The sequence below is a fragment of the Antechinus flavipes genome, chromosome 4 (assembly GCF_016432865.1).
Source record: "Antechinus flavipes isolate AdamAnt ecotype Samford, QLD, Australia chromosome 4, AdamAnt_v2, whole genome shotgun sequence".
In the NCBI taxonomy this organism is placed as follows: Eukaryota; Metazoa; Chordata; class Mammalia; order Dasyuromorphia; family Dasyuridae; genus Antechinus; species Antechinus flavipes.
In genome coordinates, this window is record NC_067401.1 from 119,101,864 (window position 1) to 119,123,417 (window position 21,554).

Sequence of the window (21,554 nt, forward strand, 5' to 3'; positions counted from 1 at the left end):
ACAATTAAGTATAAGGCATGATTCTTAACCTTAAAATAAAGCTTCTAGTTGAAGTCCAGTTGAGTAGTTAAGATCTTCATATGTAGAAAAGATAACTAGAAATGATAAGCCCCAAGTGGTATGGGCAGTAAGTATTATACTAGGTAAGATGAGAGAAAAAGCATTTTGAGTTACAGGGTGTTGAGGGAAAGATGATTATTTTTGACGTAAAAACAAGCAGGCTTTCCCTCATTCCCTTTCCTATGTTTGTTGGTTTCCACTTCTTTTCTGTTACCACTTTTAGGTATGTGTGAGGAATGGACAGAACACTGGGCAGGTCATACAATGTGGAGTCATGTCCCATTTCTCTGTAGCATTATGACCTTGGTTTAATAAATAAACTCTTTCTGCAATATAGCAGATAGTAGAGGAGTAATAGGATCAAATGTGTCACAGGATCAAATGAGATAGTGATGTTAAAGTACTTTATAATTGTTAAATTGTCATCCAAATAAATGTAAACTCATTATTTTTCACTAAGTTGCCATGAGGGTCATAATATATTCATATTGAACTTGTTGAACTTAGTTTAAACTTTCCCTTTATATTTTACTGATCTGAAGAATGCAAAGCTACATAGGTAACTGTCCTGAGCAGCTTTGTTCTCTGGTGTCTGGGATGGGGCCAGAGCATAACTAGGCATTGCTAATTGAGAAGGTAGAAGATTACAGAGGTAGAAAGAAAATGAGGAGAGAGGAGAGAAAGAGATAGAGACAGAGAGTTGAGAGAGTGTGAGTGTGAGTGAGAGTGTACACATTCTATAGGAGGGAGAGAGGGTAGATTTAGGTGCATAGGGTTCAAGTAGGATAAAAACTGAGAAAGCTTGCTAACCCTGTTAAGAATATTTTTTGACAACACAAATTGCAAATTTTATTAGGTAGTTTTTTCTAGATCAACTGTCTCTGCAACTTCTTCTCCTCCTTTCTCTTTCCCTCTCACCAAAACTGGTTTTCTCTTCTTGGTTGCCATGAGGGTCATAATATATTCATACTTGTTGAACTTTGTTTAAACTTTCCCCTTATATTTTACTGATCTGAAGATTGCAAAACTACATAGGTAACTGTCCTGAGCAACTTTGTTCTCTAGTGTCTGGGATGGGACCAGAGCATAACTAGGCATTGCTAATTGAGAAGGTAGAAGAATTTTGTTCTCTCTGATAGCTCTTTACATATTTGTAAGGCAGCTATTAGTATCCTCCCCCCACCCTTCACAACACATAAGAATTTCCTCCAAATTAAACATACTCATTTCCTTCAGTTGCTCCTGACATCTTATGGTTTCAGATATCCTCATCATTCTTTAAACATATTCTAGGATGTGAAAATCCTCTGTAAAAATGGGTCTAGAATTGAACAGAATGTTTCATATGTGATCTGATCAGGACAGAGTATGATTTCGAACATTTCTTCTAAGAATGAAATTTGAACATTTTTAGTATGAGTATTGAATATATTTTAGTATGCTTTGTGACCTATGACCCTGTTGATATTATTATTAAGCTTGTACCTAAAATCCCCAGGTCTTTTTCATATATATTTTTCATTTGTTTGATATCATTTTTACAAGTGAGGAAACAGGCTCAGAAACATGCAAGGGTGCTTACGATCAGGACTTTTTTCTGCTCTACTATATTGCTGCTACACAAATAATTATCACACAAAATTATAATAAAATTAACTATAATGGCATGAGTCATTTGAGATTTCCTTCTATTAGGAGAGCTCATTGAAAGTTTCTTGTAGCACCTGGGCTGGGCTTTGAAAGCAAGGAAGGATCTAATCCCAACTCTGCCAATTAATACGTCTGTGACACACTAGACAAGTAATTTAATCTCTGGTCTTCAATTTCTTCAGTTTTAAAATGGAGGAGTTGGACTAGATGACTTTAGTGATGATCCCTTCCAAATCTCAGCTATGATCTCATGAAGGATTTCAATAAGCAAGGATTGGAATAAGGTGGAATCTTTTTCAAGCATTAGTAGACCAATTTTTAAAATTGTAAGAAAGAGAGGACATGGCAAGATAGGGGACCAAAGAGTAAACTTCCACTGAAGTAATATGATAGAGCCATGAGATATCATCTCCAGAAAAATTTGAACTATCCAATGTGATAGTGAACTTGCTCACTAACTGTTTGAGCCTATGCTTCTCACTTTCTTTGTTGTTACATTTGAGGGTGGAGTGGGGGGAAGGAGAAATACCATTTGATATGGCATCTTCTCTTCTATTTTGTCTTTTTGGAATGATCGTTTTCTTTACTGAATTTGAGCCTGGCCCAGGAGTCAGTTTAGATTAATGAAGCTAAAAATTGTAACCTGAAAATTTGGAAACCTAGATTCTGATAGCTTAATTTTTCTTTTATTTATTTGGTCTTATTATGCAGCATCAGTTAGCTGCTTCTGTCAAGAAAATTACTTGTCTCTGCCTCATAGTCATATTACATTATAGTAGTCATGAAACTTTTCCCAGTTGCCCTATCAAAAGCATACAATTCACAAAATAACTGAATTCGTGTTGCTTTATCTTTTTCACTTGTTCATGGCAGTTAGGTAACTGGCTGTTTGTAGGAATATTCTATTTGTGTAGAATAGAATCACTGAATTTCAGAGGTAAAAGGGACTTGAAAGAAGGTCTCATGATAGCTATTTTAAGAAAAATGCTGACTTTACTCTTGGGAAAATCACCTGACTCAAATTTTGATTCCACTGAAATCTTCTTATCTCTGATTGTTACCCTACACTTGTAACAAATATATATATAGTAATAGTAAAATTGACCCTGTCCAAAGAGGAATATAAGTTTCACTTTGTACCATGAATCAGTTCATCACCTTTCTGTTAAAAGAGGTATCATATTTCATCAAAAGCCCTCTGGAATTATGGTTGGTTATTGTGTTGCTTAGAATTTCCTGTCTCCTTTTTATATATAAAAGGGTGGTAAGGAGGGTCTTCAACACCAGACCTCTGTTTGATGCATTTATTTTTTCTGTCCTTTGCCCTTTTCTTCATTCTGAGTCCCATCACAAATTCTCATGCTTTATTTTCTCTTAAATTCCTGTTCAAGTTTCTTTCTATTAGAGTTTGTTTTGCTTACAATTATTTCCCACTTAATCTATCTTCCCTCTTACTCCCTCCTGCTGATTTCCTTCCTGTTGTTAAGCATAATATTTCTGCACCCAATTATATGTGTATTTTCCCCTCTTTTAACAACTTCAGATGAAAGTTTTTACCCGTTTTCCCTGGTCTTTATTCTACTTGGTACACCCAAATTATGTTAAATAATTTTCTATACTTTTTCTCTTCCTTCCAATGTATTCCCTGTCTCTTCCCTTTCTTAATGATTGAAATGTAAAACAAAACAAAACAAAAAAACACTCTTTCTCTGTGTAAACCCTGATGATGATTCAGTTCTGAAGGGACATACATTCCCATATTAAAATACAAATAGTTCATCCTTGTATAGTCCCCTTATGGTTTTTTCATTTATGTTTAGCTTTTTACATTTCTCTTAACTCCAGTCTTTGTATCGAAAAAGAGCTTCATCGGGAATGCTTGAAAATGTTCCGTTTCATTTAAGATCCATTTTTCTCCCAAAGGATTATACTTAGTTTCACTAAGTAAGTTAATTTTGTTTGTAAGCAGATATCCTTTGCTTTCTGTAATATAGTGTTCCAAGCTTGCCATTCTTTTATTTCACTGCTACTAAATCTTGTATAATCCTGAGTGTGACTCCTTAATTCTTGATTTTTTTTCTATTAACTTTTTTTTTTTAAGAATTTCTAGAGTTTGGTTGTATTGTTAACTGGAAATTTTTATTTTAAGTTATCTTTGAATTGGTAAGTGAGTTATTATTGTGTTCATTTTGTCCTCTGGTTCTAAGAAATCTGGGTAATTTTTTTTCTTTGATTTCTTGAAAAATGGTATCCAAATTCTTGTGTGTGTGTGTGGGGGGGGAGGCTTTCAGATAATCCAATGGTACCATCCATTGGCTTAATTTTTCACCCTGATCTTTAAAATCCTTGGTGAGCTGGCTTTATCTTCCCTTTTAAGTTTATCTCCCTCATCCCTCCAATATAAAGCCCACTTTTAAAATAAGCCAGTGTCTTTGTTGTCTCTCTGTGTGTCATCATCATTCCTGCCACTATTTCTTTTCTCATGAGGTTCTCCTCCTTTATCTCTTCCTTATCAAACCTCAGTAGACTATAAATGCTTCAAGTGCTAGGACTTTTTAATTTTTTGTCTTCATATTCATGTGAATTTGGTCCCATGCCTTGAATATAACATTTGATAAATGTTTGTTTGGATTGAATTCAAGTCCCAGCTCAAATTATTCCTCCTCTACAAAATCTTAGTCTTCTCAAGCTCAGTTCACCTCCCCCTGCTTTCTCTGTAAATATATCTCTGTCACACAAGTTAGCATTTGATTATCTAATTTTTTGTGTGTCTTTCTCTTTTAATAAAGCTAGTTTCCCTCAGTAAAGTGACTATTTTGATATCTCCCATACCACCATCTGGAAATATAGTATATGTTCAGTAAAATTTCGTGGGCAAACTCTAAAGGTAGGCATATAGATAGTATACTGATTAGAATGCTAGGCCTAGAGTCAGGAAAACCTGAGTTTAAAGACAGCTTCAGATAATATTAGCTGTGAGACCTTGGACAGGTTACTTTACAGTTTCTTCAACTATAAAATAAGAATAATAATAAGAGCACTTAACTCACAAGATCATAAGGATCAAATGAGATAATAGTTACAAAGTACTTAGCACCCTGGTAGGTGCTATCTATGTAAATGGTAATTATTATTGTTATTGATGATTAATTGGCCTCCTTCAGGACCTTCACTGATTAGTCGCTGGGAATTATTTTAAGTATGTCTGTGCAGCATATCTATATGCCACCTCAGGTGATTCCTGTATATCTTGCCACCAAACACTAAAAGATGAGTGATATTTATGACATACCAATTCAATAAAACATGTAGCACCTACTGTGTACCAGGCACTATTATAATACAAAGAGAAGCAAAAGACAGTCTTTGCTCTTAAGGTTCTTACAATCTAATGAGAGAGACAACATGCAAACAGATAAACAAAGTAGCATATTATAAATAGATAATTTAAAAAGGGGAAGCATTGAAATGTAGAGGGGTTAGGTTTTTAAATAATTTTTTATTGATAGAACGCATGCCAGGGTAATTTTTTACAGCATTATCCCTTGCATTCACTTCTGTTCCGATTTTTCCCCTCCCTCCCTCCACCCCTTCCCCCAGATGGCAAGAGTCCTTTACATGTTGAATGGGTTGCACTATATCCTAGATACAATATATGTGTGCAGAACCAAACAGTTTTCTTGTTGCACAGGGAGAATTGAATTCAGAAGGTATAAATAACCCGAGAAGAAAAACATAAATGCAAGCAGTTTATATTCATTTCCCAGTGTTCTTTCTCTGAGTGTAGCTGCTTCTGTCCATCTTTGATCAATTAAGGCTCTCTTTATCAAAGAGGTCCACTTCCATCAGAATACATCCTCAAACAATATCGTTGTTGAGGTATATAATGAATTCCTGGTTCTGCTCATTTCACTCAGCATCAGTTCATGTAAGTCTCACCAGTCCTCTCTGTATTTATCCTGCTGGTCGTTCCTTACAGAACAATAATATTCCATAACATTCATATACCACAATTTACTCAACCATTCTCCAATTGATGGACATCCTTTCATTTTCCAGCTTCTAGCCACTACAAACAGGGCTGCCACAAACATTTTGGCACATACAGGTCCCTTTCCTTTCTTTAGTATCTCTTTGGGGTATAAGCCCAGTAGAAACACTGCTGGATCAAAGGGTATGCACAGCTTGATAACTTTTTGAGCATAATTCCAAATTGCTCTCCAGAATGGCTGGATGTGTTCACAATTCCACCAACAATGTATCAGTGTCCCTGTTTTCCCACATCCCCTCCAACATTCCCCATTATCTTTCCCTATCATTCTAGCCAATCTGACAGGTGTGTAGTGGTATCTCAGAGTTGTCTTAATTTGCATTTCTCTGATTAATAATGATTTGGAGCATATTTTCATATGTCTATAAATAGTTTCAATTTCTTCGTCTGAGAATTGTCTGTTCATATCCTTTGACCATTTATCAATTAGAGAATGGTTTGATTTCTTATAGATTAGGGTCAATTCTCTATATATTTTGGAAATGAGGCCTTTATCAGAACCTTTGATTGTAAAAATGTTTTCCCAGTTTATTGTTTCCCTTCTAATCTTGTTTGCATTTGTTTTGTTTGTACAAAAACTTTTCAATTTGATATAATCAAAATTTTCTATGTTGTGGGCAATAGTGATCTCTAGTTCTTCTTTGGTCATAAATTCCTCCCTCTTCCACAGGTCTGAGAGCTAAACTATCCTATGCTCTTCCAATTTATTTAGATGAGATTCTTATAAAAGATTTAATTTGGGACTTAAAGGGAGCCAAGGAGCTCAGTAGTTGGAGGGAAGAAGGGAGCAGATTCCAAGCATAGGTTTCAGCCAGAAAGAGTGCCCAGAACTGAGAAATGGTGTTCATGGAACGGCCAAGGGGTAAGTGCCCCTGGATTAAAGAGTACATGTTGGGGAGTAAAGTATAAGGAAACTGAAAAGGTAGAATTAGGACTAGGTTAGGAGGGCTTTGAATGAGGAACAGAACGGTTTTGTAGTTGTTCCTAGAAGGAAAAAGGAAGTCAACGGAGTTTATTGTATAAGAGGAATAACATAATCAGATTTGCATTTTAGGAAAATTATTTTAGAGGCTGAATGAAGGATGGAGTGAAGTGGGGAGAGACTTGAGATTGGCTGATTCACCAGCAGGCTGTTAGAGTAATTAAAATGTGATGAGGACTTGTACTAAAGTTCTGGTGAATAAGATTAGACTTAACAACAGTTGAGATGGGGGTGGGAGGTAGTGAGAATGAGGAGTCCAGGATGACATCCAAGTTATGAGACTGAGGAATGTGGAGGGGATAGTATTGTCCTCCATAGTAACCAGGGACATTAGGAGAGGGAGGATTTGGGAGAAAGATAAATAAGTTCTGTTTTGGATATTAAGAGGTCTACTGGACAACAGCATTTGATGATTGGAGCAGGATAAGATGATTTGAGAATGGTAATTAAAACCATGGGAACTGATAAGATCACATAATGAAGCAGAGAAGAGGTCCCAGAACAGAAGCACTCTTGAGTGTCATCTAAAGTTAGAAGGATCTAGGAGAAGTTAAAGAGAATGATCTGGGAGAAGATTCCGAAAAGCAGATTGAGTAGAAGGGATCAGATGGAAATGAGCTTAGAAGGGAAAGGGGAAGGGGTGTGTGTGGGAAAATGGGGAACAGAGAGAGAAGGAAATAGAAAGAAACAGAGACAGAGATTGAAATAAGTGAAAGAGTGGGATTGACAGAGGGAACAATCTGTTGATAGAGAAAGCATTCTATGCGTGATAAGGAAGCAACTTTAGCAACTGTATATTGTAGGGAAAATGACTTCCTATATATCTTCTAGCTCCAGATTTATGATTCTAGATTACTTTTTGAGGTAAAACTTGTAAAGATAGACACAGTGTCTTGATTAAGTTACTCGTATAAATGCTCTATTACAGAAATCTGTACAAACTCAACCACCTTCCCCCTTCTCTCATTCTCTTTCCCCCCAAAAAAATTTAAAAAAAAAAAAAGCAAAGGGAAGTAAAGAAGGCTTAAACATACTCTGTCAATGGCAGTGGCAGATAGAATGATTTTTATTGGAGCTGAGGAAGTATTTGTACCTGTGGTAAGTGATTCAGAAACTTAGTGCCACATTATATGGCACCATGAGACTACCTTGGGTTCAAGTCACTCTAGTAGATGATGTCATGTGCTTATTACCTTTTCACCAACTGGGCCAAAAGGAAATACATTATCAGGTGAAAGTTGGCCAAAGCATGATTGCCTCTTAGCTTAGCCTGGCTCAAAACTTGTGAGCTTCCAAAATGGTATGGATGCAGTGTGGTACAGCAGAAAGAGTAGTGACTCTTTCAGAGTCAGAGGTTGTAGGTTTAAATCTTGCTTCTGAAAATGCTTATATGACCCTCCAATATGTCACTAACCTTCTTTTGGTCCAGTTTCCTCATCATAAAATGAAAGGTTTGAATTAGTCATTCTCTTCCAATTCTAGATGTATGATCTAAATTTGAATTTTCTTTCCTATTTCTGTGAGGACTAAATAACAGTATCAACTCATCAGTAATCATAAGTTAGCTATGGTGTTCCACACAAAGACAGTTCTGATGGGCTGAATTTGAATTGGTTCATTTTTAAAAACTTAAATTCTTGGAATTTTCTTCCAGAAATGAGCTCATTGGGGACTAAGTATCCCATCAAAGAAACTTCTGAAAAACCCTGAGCTCAAGATATTTTCATTCATTTGTTTAACAACTACATATTCTTTGGGGTGGTAGTGGTAGAGGAAACAAGTTTCATCATCATAAGGAGCTCTTCTTGAAGACTTCCTATACCAGTGTTGAAAAGTACTGTATTATAAGGTCTATGTGTGTGTGTGTGTATATTTATTTTAAACAATCTATTTTGCCCAAGCTAGAAATATAGTAGGAGCCCTTCTAGGGCCCAGTCCTGCTATTGCTCCTTTTTTGATCTGAGCAGTCACATCTATTAAGACACAACCAGATTGGCTCACTGCATTTCATAACTAAGGAAGATTCAGAATTAACCTGGTAACTGGGATGAGAGATACTCATCACAACTCAGGGCTTGTTGTTTGTAGTTTTAGAGGATTGCCTGAGTTATTGAAAGTTTGTGACTCGAACAAGATCATCCAACCAGTTGTTCACAGATAGATGGGAAGTATATTCTCCAACAGTGGCTAGAGAATTGGCTTTGAAATAAAAAAGTAAGTACTATCTGAGATATAAAAATGAATGACAAGAGACTCTGCCCATAAGAAACTTGGAGTTTGGAAGCCTTGGAGTCCCATGGGAGGATTTTTTTCTCCCACTAAAAGAGCAGGATAAAACGTGTGAAATCATGGCAGTCATGCACTTGAGATGATTTTTGAAAGATAAATAGGAGATACTTGGAGAGGTGATAGACTTAAAATGTGGAATAAAGAATTTATTTCTGGATATGGCCACTATGGAAATTTGTTTTGCTAGATTATATTTCTTGTGCATGTTTTAGTAATAATTTTTTAGAATGTTGAGGGGAGGGATTTGGAATTCTCCATGAAAGAAAACAAATGCTTATGAAAATTTTAAAAGGGATAGATAAGACTACAATTGGCAGAGATAAATAATAGGAGAAAGCTCCTCCAGGTTGAAAGAATAACAGATTCTGGAAAGCCCAGATTTAAAAAAAACTGTTGTCCGGTTTGACTGGAGCATGTAGGAGGAACAGGTGGTAAAGTCTTAATTATAAAGTTCTTTGGATGTGAAGCTAAGAAGATTGGATTTAATTCGTTAAGAAATAACTAGTTGGTATAGTGGATAGATCACCAACCCAGGAAGTCAGGAGGACCTGAGTTTAAATCTTGCTCGAGATACTTAACACTTCCTGGCTTTGTGACTCTGGGTAAGTTATTTAACCCCAATTGTCTCAGGGAAAAAAAAAAAAAGAAATAAAAATCTTCAGTAGTTTTAAACAATTCTAATAACGTGATCAGCAAGCTATTTGGCAGGTGTGCAGGAAGAAAAGACACCAGGCAGAGAATGTTTAGAAAACTATTAAAAAATGAAACAAAATAGGCTTTTGAATTAGAGTGGTGGCACTGAAATGAGAAAAAAAAAAAAAGGTGAACCGATGGATGAGACATTGTAGAGAATTTAAAATTATTTTTTAAAATTGTAGAGGTAGAAGTGACAAAAATTAGTAAGTGATTTGGTTATAAAAGGAGAGAACATGTAGTGGTGCCATGAAAAGAAATGGGGAAGTTGATGAAAGCTGATTTAATTAGCAAGATAAATTCAATTTTGGACACATTGAATCTGAGACACTACTCAGTAAGTGGTTGAAAATTCAGGACTAGAATTTAGGAGAATGGTGGCAATTGATGGATTTGGAATGGTAGTTGATGGCCAAGGGACAGACTGACTTAGAAGATGAAGGAACTATTTTGTAATTGTGTTTAAGATAAAAAAGGAAGAACAAAAGATATAAGGAAACATTCTATCAGATAGGTGTGTTGAAAAGGAGAATGAGCAGTTTTATGGGATCAAAGGAAGGAGAAAAATTTGAGGAGAAATTGGGACATATTTGAAGTGATTGTTCTAATTTTCTTTTCTTAATCATGTGACCTGTTGACTTAGGGTATAGGACCTACACTTTTTTTGGTTTTGCTTTAGCTGGTCTGCTGGGTCCATTATTCTTCACTGAAGAGAGTTGTTTGTTTAAATATATATATGCTTCAGGTTTTTTTTTAACTGTATGAAGCTCAAACAAATTTTATTTTCAGAAATAGAAATAACATTTGTATGAAGTCTAGCTCAAATCTGTGTGATGTTTTTTTTTTAAGAGAGAAGTTATCTGTAAGGTAAGTGATTTTGCTTTTCCTCTACTTTTTGTGTATTACCTATTTGACTTTTGAAAATCTCTATTAGTTCAGTTAGTAGAATAAATCCTGGGCTTGAAATTCCGAATTAGGTAATCCAATTGCTTAGTCTCTTTAAACAATCTGTGTTTAATTAATTTGAGATGGTTAGTTTGATATGGGGATTTAGGTGGGGTGGGAGAAGGAATGGGCAATTAATAGCTAATAAATAATTATAAAACACTTTGCTAATACAAAAATGCTGTGTCAATGCTAAATAATAGTTTTAGTTTAGGAAGATAGACTCTATTAGCATTACAGAAATAAGGGGCAGGGGCAAAGGGCAGTGCTGCTTTGTACCTTGATACAGTGTATAAATCAGAAGTACCGCCATTGATCCTCATTGACCTGTGGCTTCCCAACCCAGGAATTTGGCTCCCCTCCCTGACTTAAGTACTTCCCTCACCCACTCAGTCTAGGTAGGCGAGGTGGCACCTCTATCTCCTGACAAAAACAAACACGAATTGTTGTTCTGCAGAGCCAGCTTGATATATTGCAAAGATTCTTCCTTCTTTATCAGAACTTTTTCCCATCTGTGCTTAGCAAGAAAAACAAGGGGGTAAAAATACAAAAATTCATAGTACATAAAAATAGACAAGGAGATATCTGAAATAGTTTGAACATACCTTTGACTTGAGGTGGCCTTTTGGCTTGCCAACTAAATCACTAAATCACTAAGTCACAACACCAGAAAAGAGATTGTAATAAATTACTGTTAGCGTCACAGATTTGTGTGTTGCACTTAATGTTTAAATTTGAAAAGTTAACATGTGTATTTTGTTTAAATTTGAAAAGTTAACATGTGTATTTATGGATATACTGTACATATGTTCCATATCACTGCATTGTTTAGAGAGCTGCTCTAGGTTTAAAATACTATTGTTCTGGGCTCATCACACATTACTTTTCCTCACAAATTTTATTTTCCTACTAAAGTGGCTTAATAATTATTACTCTTTTATCATTCTTTTTCCTCTCTTTGTGCTCAGGGTGCCCTCCCATTCATTCTATTTTAATTCCATCTCTTTAAATCCCCAGCTCCTTTCAAAACTCATTGCAAGTGTTGCTTCCTCCTTGAGGCCTTTGTTCTTCCTCCCCCAGTTTCTTTGTATACATTTTGTGTTTGCTTACTATATGTATGTTTCCCCTATAGTAAAATGTAAATCCTTAAAATTAGAAATTTTTATTTTTATCTTTTCAGTCTCCAATGCCTGTAATACAGTTCTAGGCATTTAATAAATATTGCTTGTGGATTGATTCAACTTCAGAAGTTTATTGTGAGGGGCAGTTAGGCGGAGTAGTCGATAGAGCACCAGCCCTGAAGTCAGGAAGACCTGGGTTCAAATGTGATTTCAGACACAAACACTTCCTAGCTGTGTGATCTGGGCAAGTCACCTCAGGGGGAGAAAAAGTTTATTGTGAAGATGAAATTCAATCTTGTCAAATAGCTAAATAGCATTGTGTTCTGCATTTACTTATGGATTTAATGAATGGGACATTCCATGAACAGTTAATGAATCCTTTGGGAATTAGGAAATTCAGATAAGTTATGAGTTTTGAACTGCATTTGAACTCCTTATCTTTAGGTCCACTGCCCAATCTTAATGAATGGATGTAAACATTGAGTAATTGGCTTTTAAAATCAACTCAGCCTTCCCTTGGGCTAACATGGAATTCATTGAAGTGGTAGTGTCTCTCCCCATCTGTCTTACTGTCTGTCTCCTTTGCTGGCCCTGTTAGGTCTAAATCTAAATCTGTTATCCTTTAATTCCCAGTCCCATCAGTGTTACTAGGTTACTAGGAAGAGAAATTGGCTAAAAAGATGTTTTTACAGTCCTATGCAGCCAAGGCTACAATTTAGATAGGCAATATTATGGAACAGAACCAAAGCTAAACCCAGAATTCCTAAAGCCATCCTGATACTTCACACTTTTAAGTGAGATGATGAGATTGAATGAACAATATATACAATGGAATAATTAAAATCTGTAGGCGAGTTTGGGAGATGTCTGACCCCAAGTATGTGAAGATTTGCAGAATGGGCAGATGAAAACAGTTTGCAGCAGTTGGCTGCAAAGATGGCTGACATTTGGAGTGCTTAGAGATTGGTCAGGCATCAGAGAAATCCAGGTCATCCCCTGCATCTGGAATCTTCCCTGGTATGCTGACTTTGGTCCTGCCACTGGATTTTGATGTCTGTGGAAGAGAGTGAGCCTGATGACTTTGCACAACTATGCCTCACTTAAATCCAATTCATGTGCAATTCATCACCTGTGATACTGCTGGACTTCTTCAAAAATGGACCAAAACCAACAACTATGATACATTAGGGATGCCTGAAAGTTATTGGTTATAAATTGATAGGCTAGATAATATAGTTAGGTAAATGATGTGACTGAGGTTTCATTCCTTTTGCTTCTTAATCACAGAGTAAATCGATTTTATTTCTTAGTTTTGAAATGCTAGTACCTTAATCCAAATATTTTAAAATATAATTTTCTTTGTTTTCATGTCAACTGCATTGTCCAATCCATTCTTCCCTTCCAAGAGAACCATATCATCTAATAGAATGAAAAAGAGGAAGAAAAATGGTTTAATATAAATAACCAAAATAGGAAAAAAAAATTGAGTTGTTACATGTAGTCTTTCACACTGCAGAGAAGAGTTTTGTCCTCTGTTAGGACCAAACTTAGTCTTTATGATTTCACAGCTTCAGTTTTAATTATTTTGATGTTCTTTCTGTAAATGGTAGTCATAAATATTTTTTGAGTTCCATTTTCATTTATTTTTATTGCATTTCTAAAAGTATTTTTAATTGTATTGTATTATATCTCTTCCCTCTCAACTCTTCCTGCCACCAAATGAACAACAAAAATTTTAAACCTTCATTACAAATGTATGTTTGTTTTTAGCAAAATTAATTCCTTACATCCAAAAATGCCTGCCTTACTTTGCATTTTAAGTGCATCACCTCTCTGATAAGAGAGATAAATCTGTCCCTCCCTCAAGTCCCTCCTCCCCCCATTAAGAAGGCTGTCAATTTGACATCAATTACACATATGAAGTCATAACATATTTTCATGTTAGCTATGTTGGAAAAAATCAAGATAAAATAAGTGAAAAATTATGCTTTGGTCAGAGTTCATCAGTTTTCTTTTGAGTTATATAGACAGTATTTATTGTGAGTTTTGGATTGTCTTGGATCATTATATTGATTAGTTGCTGTCTTTAATAGTTAATCATCATTTCAATATTTCTGTTACTATGTTTTTTCAAGCGTTTTCAAGTTTCTGATCACTATACTTTGAATTAGTTCATATAAATCTTTCTAGATTTTTCTGAAACAATCCTATTATTTCTTAGATATCATCATTCTAAATAGTATTCCATTACAATTATATACCACAGCTTGTTTAGCCATTCCCCAATTGGTAGGCTTTCTTCAATTTCCAATTCTTTACCACCACAAAAAGAGCTGTATATTTTTATACATAAAGGTCCTTTTCTTTTTGTTTTGATCTCTTTGGAAAGAAACCTTTCTGTTTTATTTTTAAAGAACAACCGCAAACATGAGAGACTTTTACCTCAAAAAATTTCAAAATATTCTTCATTCTTTTTATGAGAGAGTCTATAATAGAAGAATAGATCTAAAACTTAAGTGTTTTCAGGGATATTTGCAAATACAATACATTTGATTAAGTGTAGAAACCCAATTAACTGTCTCCTTATGGTAAGAGTAATTGAACTTTGTACCTCAAAAGGGCCCAACCCAAAGCCTTCTTTGAGAAGTATGGAGTTTATGTTAATGCTAGCAGTGCCACCAGTCTGTTCTGGGGTATGACTTCAGGGCCTCAACCTTTAAGTTTAGCTCTTTGGAAATAATGTCTATCCAGATGAGGGGCCTAAAGATGATTTGCCTTTTCAGATTAAGCTCAGTGAGAGAAATGGATTCATTGCTCATCTACCTGGAAGAGTGATATATCTAGCTAGATATCAAGTTTTGAATCACACATAATACCTTGGCTGGTGGAAGATTTCTTATATAAATCGCTAGTGGTTCCTCTTAGATTTTCATGATCCTGAGGACTTGGCAGTTTAATTTGGAGCCATGCTTCCAAAAAGAGCTAACATAGACTTGGATGGACTTTCTGTGAATATTATTATTATTATTATTATTATTATTATTTTGAACAAGTAGCAGTTATAGGGCACAATTTTGGCTAATCTGAGAAAATACCTATCCATTTGGGAACATATTTAGGTACTTATTCTGCCCGGGGTAGATTAGATTCTTTATACTTTTCTCTATTTTCAAAGTTATGTGGCCTGATTTTTCAGCTAATTTCAAATCAAACCCAGATTGGTAGCCCTAACTACCACTTCCTATTTATTTCCTCTTTGCTTGAGGGAATTTAGCTTTCTCTTGGAACTCCTGCCATCCTTTGGAGAACCCAAAGAAAGGAGTCTGGTGGAGTGTGGGGTAGCAAAAACAAACAAACAAACAAAAAAACAAAATGAAGACAAATGGTTTTGTGGCAAAGTTTGGGCACATTGTCCAGGAAATTAATGAATGAATTGAGAAAACTTAAACAAATATCAAACAAAGCCTCAGAGAAGAGAGACTTGATGGTAGCTTATAGGACCACAGCTTCTGTGCTCCTTGATTTCAGGAAATAATTTGATCTTTCTAACTCCAGTCTACATACTAGGAAAGTATATCTTAAGCACTGCTTCTGGGTCGGGCTACCTTTGTTGTGGCTAGAAGAATAGATGAGAGAGAGAAATTCTGGGTGGGGTGGGTAATTGAGGCTACTAGAAAGAAAAAAACATAAGGCATGAGTGAGTCTTAGGAGAAAGTTAATTCAAATCTGCTTATGATTTAAAAAGGTCTTATAAGGAATATTGGGATAAATAGGGATAGGATAGATTAATGAATACTTGTACTTGTCTTTTTTTTCCCCATTCCCTTTCTTTCACCTGTTTCTATGTATAGCAATAGAATGAATAGTATGGTGAGAGAAAATATTGAATCTGAAATCTTAAGAGATCAGAGATACTTAACCTGGAAGCAGTCCAATAAAATATAATGGATCCCTTCTCAGAATAATGATTTAAAATGCATAAAATTAAATATATAAAATTAAAAGGAAATAAAATTGAATTAGTTATCAAATATTTTTAAAAATTCACAGATCCCCTCTTAAGAACCCCAGTCCTAGTCTGACTGCCATTTAGCTATTTGGGTATTTTCACCTCTTAGGACTTCAATTTCCTCATCTGTAAAAATAGGGTGTTGGCTTAGATGATCTCTAGGGCCCCTCCTAGCTCTGTAGAATTTTATGATTCTATAATAACAGGTTTTAGGATTACTGAACCCAGTTCTGTTAGCTCTGCCCCAGTGTCTTCTAGAATATGATGTGGTAAATTAGCATGTCATTTTTTTCAACAATACTTTTTGAGTGCCTACAGTATTGCAAAGCATTGAAATATGTTCTTTGTATCCCACCTTCCATTTTGTTACCTTATTCCTTATTGGGCTCTGGCATATCATTTTATTACCACTGCATTTTTACATCCCACATGACTGCCTAGCAAGTCTCTGAATTTATCAAATTGTATAGAAATCCTTATAATAATAAATTTTCTTCTATTTTACCTGCCACTCCTGCTTGGAGTTATATTTCCTTCCATGTTTAATAAATTGTGAAAATGAAGACTGTAATCTATCTAGGATTAGCTCTCACAGTTTATTGATATAAAATTTAATGTAACAAGTGTAAGTTATAACAGCTTACTTATTGAGGTATAGGCTTTCTAGTAACTTCCAAGTGGTATACCAGATAAATAGGGAGGATTGAACTCTTTTAAGCAAAAGGCTAAATGATGTGACTGAGCTTTGACTGATTTTCTTGTTTATTGCTCAAAGCGATTTTTTTGTTGTTGTTGGAAGAGAGTTTGTTTCTTAACTGCCTGATGTAGGACTTCTCTTTGGTTTTGGTGTGTCTTGCTAAATGATAGAAGACAAGCAGCTCTAAGTTTAAGTAATGGAAGTTTAGAGTGGTGACAATACAAATTCTGAGAAGAGAAAAACAGAAAAGTGCCTTTGATGAAAAGCCGATATTTGTGATTATAGCAGAATAATTGTGGTAGGCAGTAAAGTCACCTATTTGAGGCCCACATGAATATCTCTGTTGAAATCAGAGAACTATTAGATCATTGCAAGAAAAGGGGGAGAAAAAGATAAGATATTGGAGAATCCCTTTTAAGAGGATGTCTGGAGAAGAGACTAGGCTGTAAGACCAAAATAAGATCAGTATTAGGGTTGGGGCTCAGCTGAGTCCAAGAGTACCCTTTTGTGAGGAGGTAACAAGATCACATGATGAGAAGAAATTGGCAAGCTAACTGGAAGAACTTGTTTAGTGGGGTTTAAGAGGGGTGAGCCTCTTGGGAAGTCACCATAGCTAATGAGATGTCCCAGATAGTTTTGTGAATTATATGTATTCACCGTATATTTATGATAATGTTAGCCGTGGAGGAATGAGTGATTGGTTCAAGTAACAGAAAAAGCCTTATGAAGCTAGGTTCCTGAGCTACTAAGGAGAATAGGACAGAAAGTGAGTTAAAGGAGCAGTCAAACAAATCAAAGAGTACAGACCTGAGCCTGAAAAGAACAAAGAAAAAAGCATAGGACAAAGGGGAATATATAGTATTTGAATAGTTAAATAGGCTGTGGGAGCTGTATATGAGCCAGGTCCTTCCACCTAGTTGAGCCCTCTTAACTTGCCTATTCTGACAAGTCCTGGAAATTGGTGACTTCCTAACCATTATGACCTTTTAAATGATCTATCAGAGGAATCTTTAGTCCATAGAGTTCCAAAAGCTCCTTCTAGTCTTTGAAAATGGAAAGGTATTTTTGGCCCCCATCCTGTGCTGATGACTAGAGCCCATTTTGCCAACTTCACTTCCCCTTGTCATTTTTCTTGGCTGTGTTTTGGTGTCATTGGGAGGACAGATTGCCCAATGTGGAAATCATGTTTGCATCTTCATTATTTAGAGACCTTGGGGCACAAAGAAGAAAAAACACTTGATTTTTTTCTTCCTGGGAGTCATTATGTACCCAGGAGAGTCCTGTCGTATATTTGCTTTATGTTTAAAAAAATCTGTGATATGCTTTTCCTCTAACACAATATATTTCCTCAGCTATTAAGGATTAAGAACTAAGGCCCTGTTTTATTCTCCAAATATACAGGATTCCATCTAGGAATTGACTCATCTAGAAGATTCTGCCAGATAAATGTATGAATTGTTTAGAGATGTTGGTAAAAGTCCATATTAACTGCTGTAGTCAGTGAATCAGCCTAATCATATAAGGTTCTGGTCCCCTACTTAATGTCTTTTTGTCTTGCCTTTGCTCCATAAGCCCTAGTTTTTTGCTGGAGGGCAGGCCCTTCATACACCATCCTCAAATCTAAATCTGAACCTTAAGTGCCCAGTGGCCATTCTCTGCTGGTACAAGCTTTGGCAGGTTTAGTACCATCTTCCTTGTTTGCCTCAGGGGATCAACTCAGTACCAGAATCTCGAGGGGTTCTGCCCTAGCGTCTCCTCACACCCCAAACTCAGTTGGCGCTCCCAGGCCACAGGGAATGAGGAGTCCTGACTGATCTATTTTACCACTGAGTCATATTCCTCACAGAGGAGTTGGCTTTCCTTGGGGAATCTCTCTGCTGGTATATATCACGTCATTACTACCATCAACCTTCTCCAGTCTTCCTGAGTCAGCTTATTTTTCTAAAAGGAGCAAAGATACTAGCTTTTCTCTAGCCTCTAAATGCTGAGGGCAAAAATTAAAAGTCCCTTTTATCCTATATTACACTGTGAGGATGCTGAGAGCTGGAAAGTTCTTTGGAAAAATAAATAAAAAGGACTATCAAATGCTTGTCATTATTATCATCCTCATAAATTTGAGGGCTGCCCAGAAACTTTCTTTTTTTAATCGAAGACATTTCTAGAGAGAGTAAAAGTATGAACAGCTATCTACAGTGCCTCTATTTCTTGCTAAGAGCCAACTCCATGTTTTGGATATTTAGTATATAAAACATTTCTAGGTCATACTGTGTGTTCAGATTGTCTTCGTGATAGGGGAGATGTTTAAGGGTCTTTTTTCTCCACCAGCAAAGCCATCTTCTTTATTGACTCTGATTCAATCACTGCCCATCACCACTAGCATCCTTCATCATACAAGGCCTGGACCCAGTTTCCTATAGCCTAGGAACAGCTCTGCATGGCCCAGAGCAAATTGTGTGTTGTGGTTTGTCCCTCTTAGGAAGCAAGGAAGGAAACAGGCATTTATTAAGTGTCTATTGTCTTATTTGATCTTCATAACTCTTGAGAAGTAGGTGTTGTTTTATAGTTTTTTACAGTTGAAGAAACTGATGTTAAAGATCTTAATGTAGCTAGTTAAGTATCTGCAGGTGATTCCAGATCCAGCAAGTACTCTATCCATTGCATCTTCTAGATGCCTCCTAGAGCTGAAAGACTCCTTACGTTGGATGGGCAGTTGTCTGGAATTTTTCCAGGCAGGTGTGTTAGATCTAGGTCAATTCATTAAACTTAAGTTATTATTACCCCTAGGAAGCAGAGGAGTACAAAAACCCTTGACAGAGAGGGGCAGGTAACTGTTCTAGTGGATTTCCTGAGACGAGACCAATTCCAACACGATTTAGGCATTGAGTGCTTGCTTTATTTGGAGAGAGAGGGAGAGGGAGGGAGGAGGAAAGAGAGAGAGAGAGAGGAGAGGAGAGGGGGGAGAGAGGAGAGAAGGGAAGAGGAGAGAAGGGAGAAGGGAAAGGGAGAGAGAGAGGAGGAGAGAGGGAGGGGGAGAGGGGAGAGGAGAGAGGAAGAGATAGAGGAGAGAGAGAGAGAGAAGATTATAGAACAAAGAGAGTTCTTGAGGTAAAACTACTCTGCCACTGACTCCTTACCTAACCCCTATCATTTTTGGTGCCTTTCTCCTTTTCCATTTTTGCTTCCAAATCCCAGATCACACCATCAGAATGACACTTCTTTTTATCAGAGTGTTCACACTGCTTACAAAGAATATAAACAAAGTTTCTTCAAGACTTCAGACTCCTGAGGATGAGGGAGGGTTATAAGATCAAAGGATTTGAAATTTATGTTTCTTCCTAATGACTGCCAAAACTTCCCTAAATTATTTGTCTTTCTGTTCTTGCAGTCCCATCCTCTTTACCTATGCAACGCCAGTGATGACGACAACCTGGAACCTGGTTTCATAAGCATTGTCAAGCTGGAGAGTCCAAGGAGAGCCCCCCGTCCCTGTCTATCATTGGCCAGCAAGGTAAAGTAATGATACAGAGGGCAAGGGCTATAACATAAGCAATGTGCTTGGAATTTTCCTAGTTTTGAGAGAATCACATGCTATATGGCTCCACCTGGATCTCCAGAAATCATTATCTTCCATTAATTCAGTCAATCACTTTCCCCAGTTTCATGCTCAAGACTTTCTGCTATACTTATCCCATAGCTGGAATTAAGAGGTAGCCATTCATTGACCTGTCTTCTGAGAGAGAGCTCCATGTTTCTTTCCATAGAACTGCCAAAGATGAGACATGATTTCACATTGGATCTCCACCCTCTCCTTGCTTAGAACCATCATCATTATCATCATCATCACAACAATAATTGATATTTATATAATAAGATTTACAGATTGCTTGCTGGAAGCATCATCATCTCTTAGCATTTTGTTTCCCATATTTAAAAATTTCAGACTATAATTCACTAACTTAGAAAACTAATTTTTAGCACCTGTTACATACAGGATATTATAGAGATACAAAAAGGTGTAAAACAGGCACTTTCCTATTATATACTATAATCTAGTAAGTGAAATAATAAAATTTTACAAGTAACTAAGACAGATATTATACAACAAGAATCATGTGATTAAAATGCTATAGTAATTTAGAGGAAAAGACTGATTCCTAATGGGGTTTTAAAAAATCTTTAGGAATCAAAATCTACTCTATGCATTGTCCATGCCTAGCCCAGTTGGGCCCAGAAGACTGATAAGTGGCCAGTAGGGTTTAAAGTGGGATTTAGGACTAAGTTTTTTAGATTATATTCAGTTGTCTTTGTTTAATAGTCTGTAAAGTTAGTCAAAATCCAAAGTGCATTGTAGAGGGATAACTTGAGTCTGAGACATTATACTTTGTGCCAAAAGTGATGTAGTGTAGGATAAGTTGGGCAGAATCATGGGGTAAAAAAGAAGTAATATCATTTTGGTAGAGTGTTATTAGTGAGTCTGTATAAGGTGAATGCAATATACTTCCTCAGAAATGAAGGAATTTTACACTTTTGCATTTGTAAAAGTAGAAAAATAAAGGAACTGGCCCACTGGTCTTGAATCATGTTCTGTGCTCTTCCTTGGTCTGGTCACTAACTAATGCTGGAGGTTGCCAAGCAACTCTCTTTGTTACTTTGGTGGGCTGGGCTCTAATTGTACTTTTTCTGGAGAGGCTGTCACTAAAATTAGTGTGTGAAAGCAAAATTATCTTCCATCTTGAGGAGGACCTATGAATCTGCATTTTAATTTTTTAACTTCCATTCCCATGTCTCTTTAGAGGATTCATTCTTTCCCTTCTCTTCCCCTATCCCTCACCTCTTTGATGTCTTTAATGACTTCATTCCAATATTAGTTACTTCTACAAGAAACCAAGGAGATTGCTTGGGCACTTTTGGGAGGATGTGGAAATTGATTGCTTTATGCATCCACAAATGCCAGTCACTTGCTGCCATCTGTCACCAAAATTGGCATTTTTCCTCAAACCTGGGCCTGGAGAATCCACTACCTGAAAGTCCTGTTTGTTTTTGCCTCTTGGCAAACA

At 36.3% G+C, this 21,554-nt stretch overlaps 1 protein-coding gene across 4 annotated transcripts in view; it reads left to right on the plus strand.

Moving 5' to 3' along the window:
• Window positions 1–21,554, plus strand: part of HSF5 (heat shock transcription factor 5) — a 127,897-nt gene that overhangs the window by 96,990 nt on the left and 9,353 nt on the right. For all 4 annotated transcript variants that reach the window (XM_051994173.1, XM_051994176.1, XM_051994175.1 and 1 more), the window contains one exon: window positions 19,883–20,005. In XM_051994173.1, the coding sequence (XP_051850133.1) occupies window positions 19,883–20,005 (123 nt within the window). The remainder of the gene's footprint in view (window positions 1–19,882; window positions 20,006–21,554) is intronic.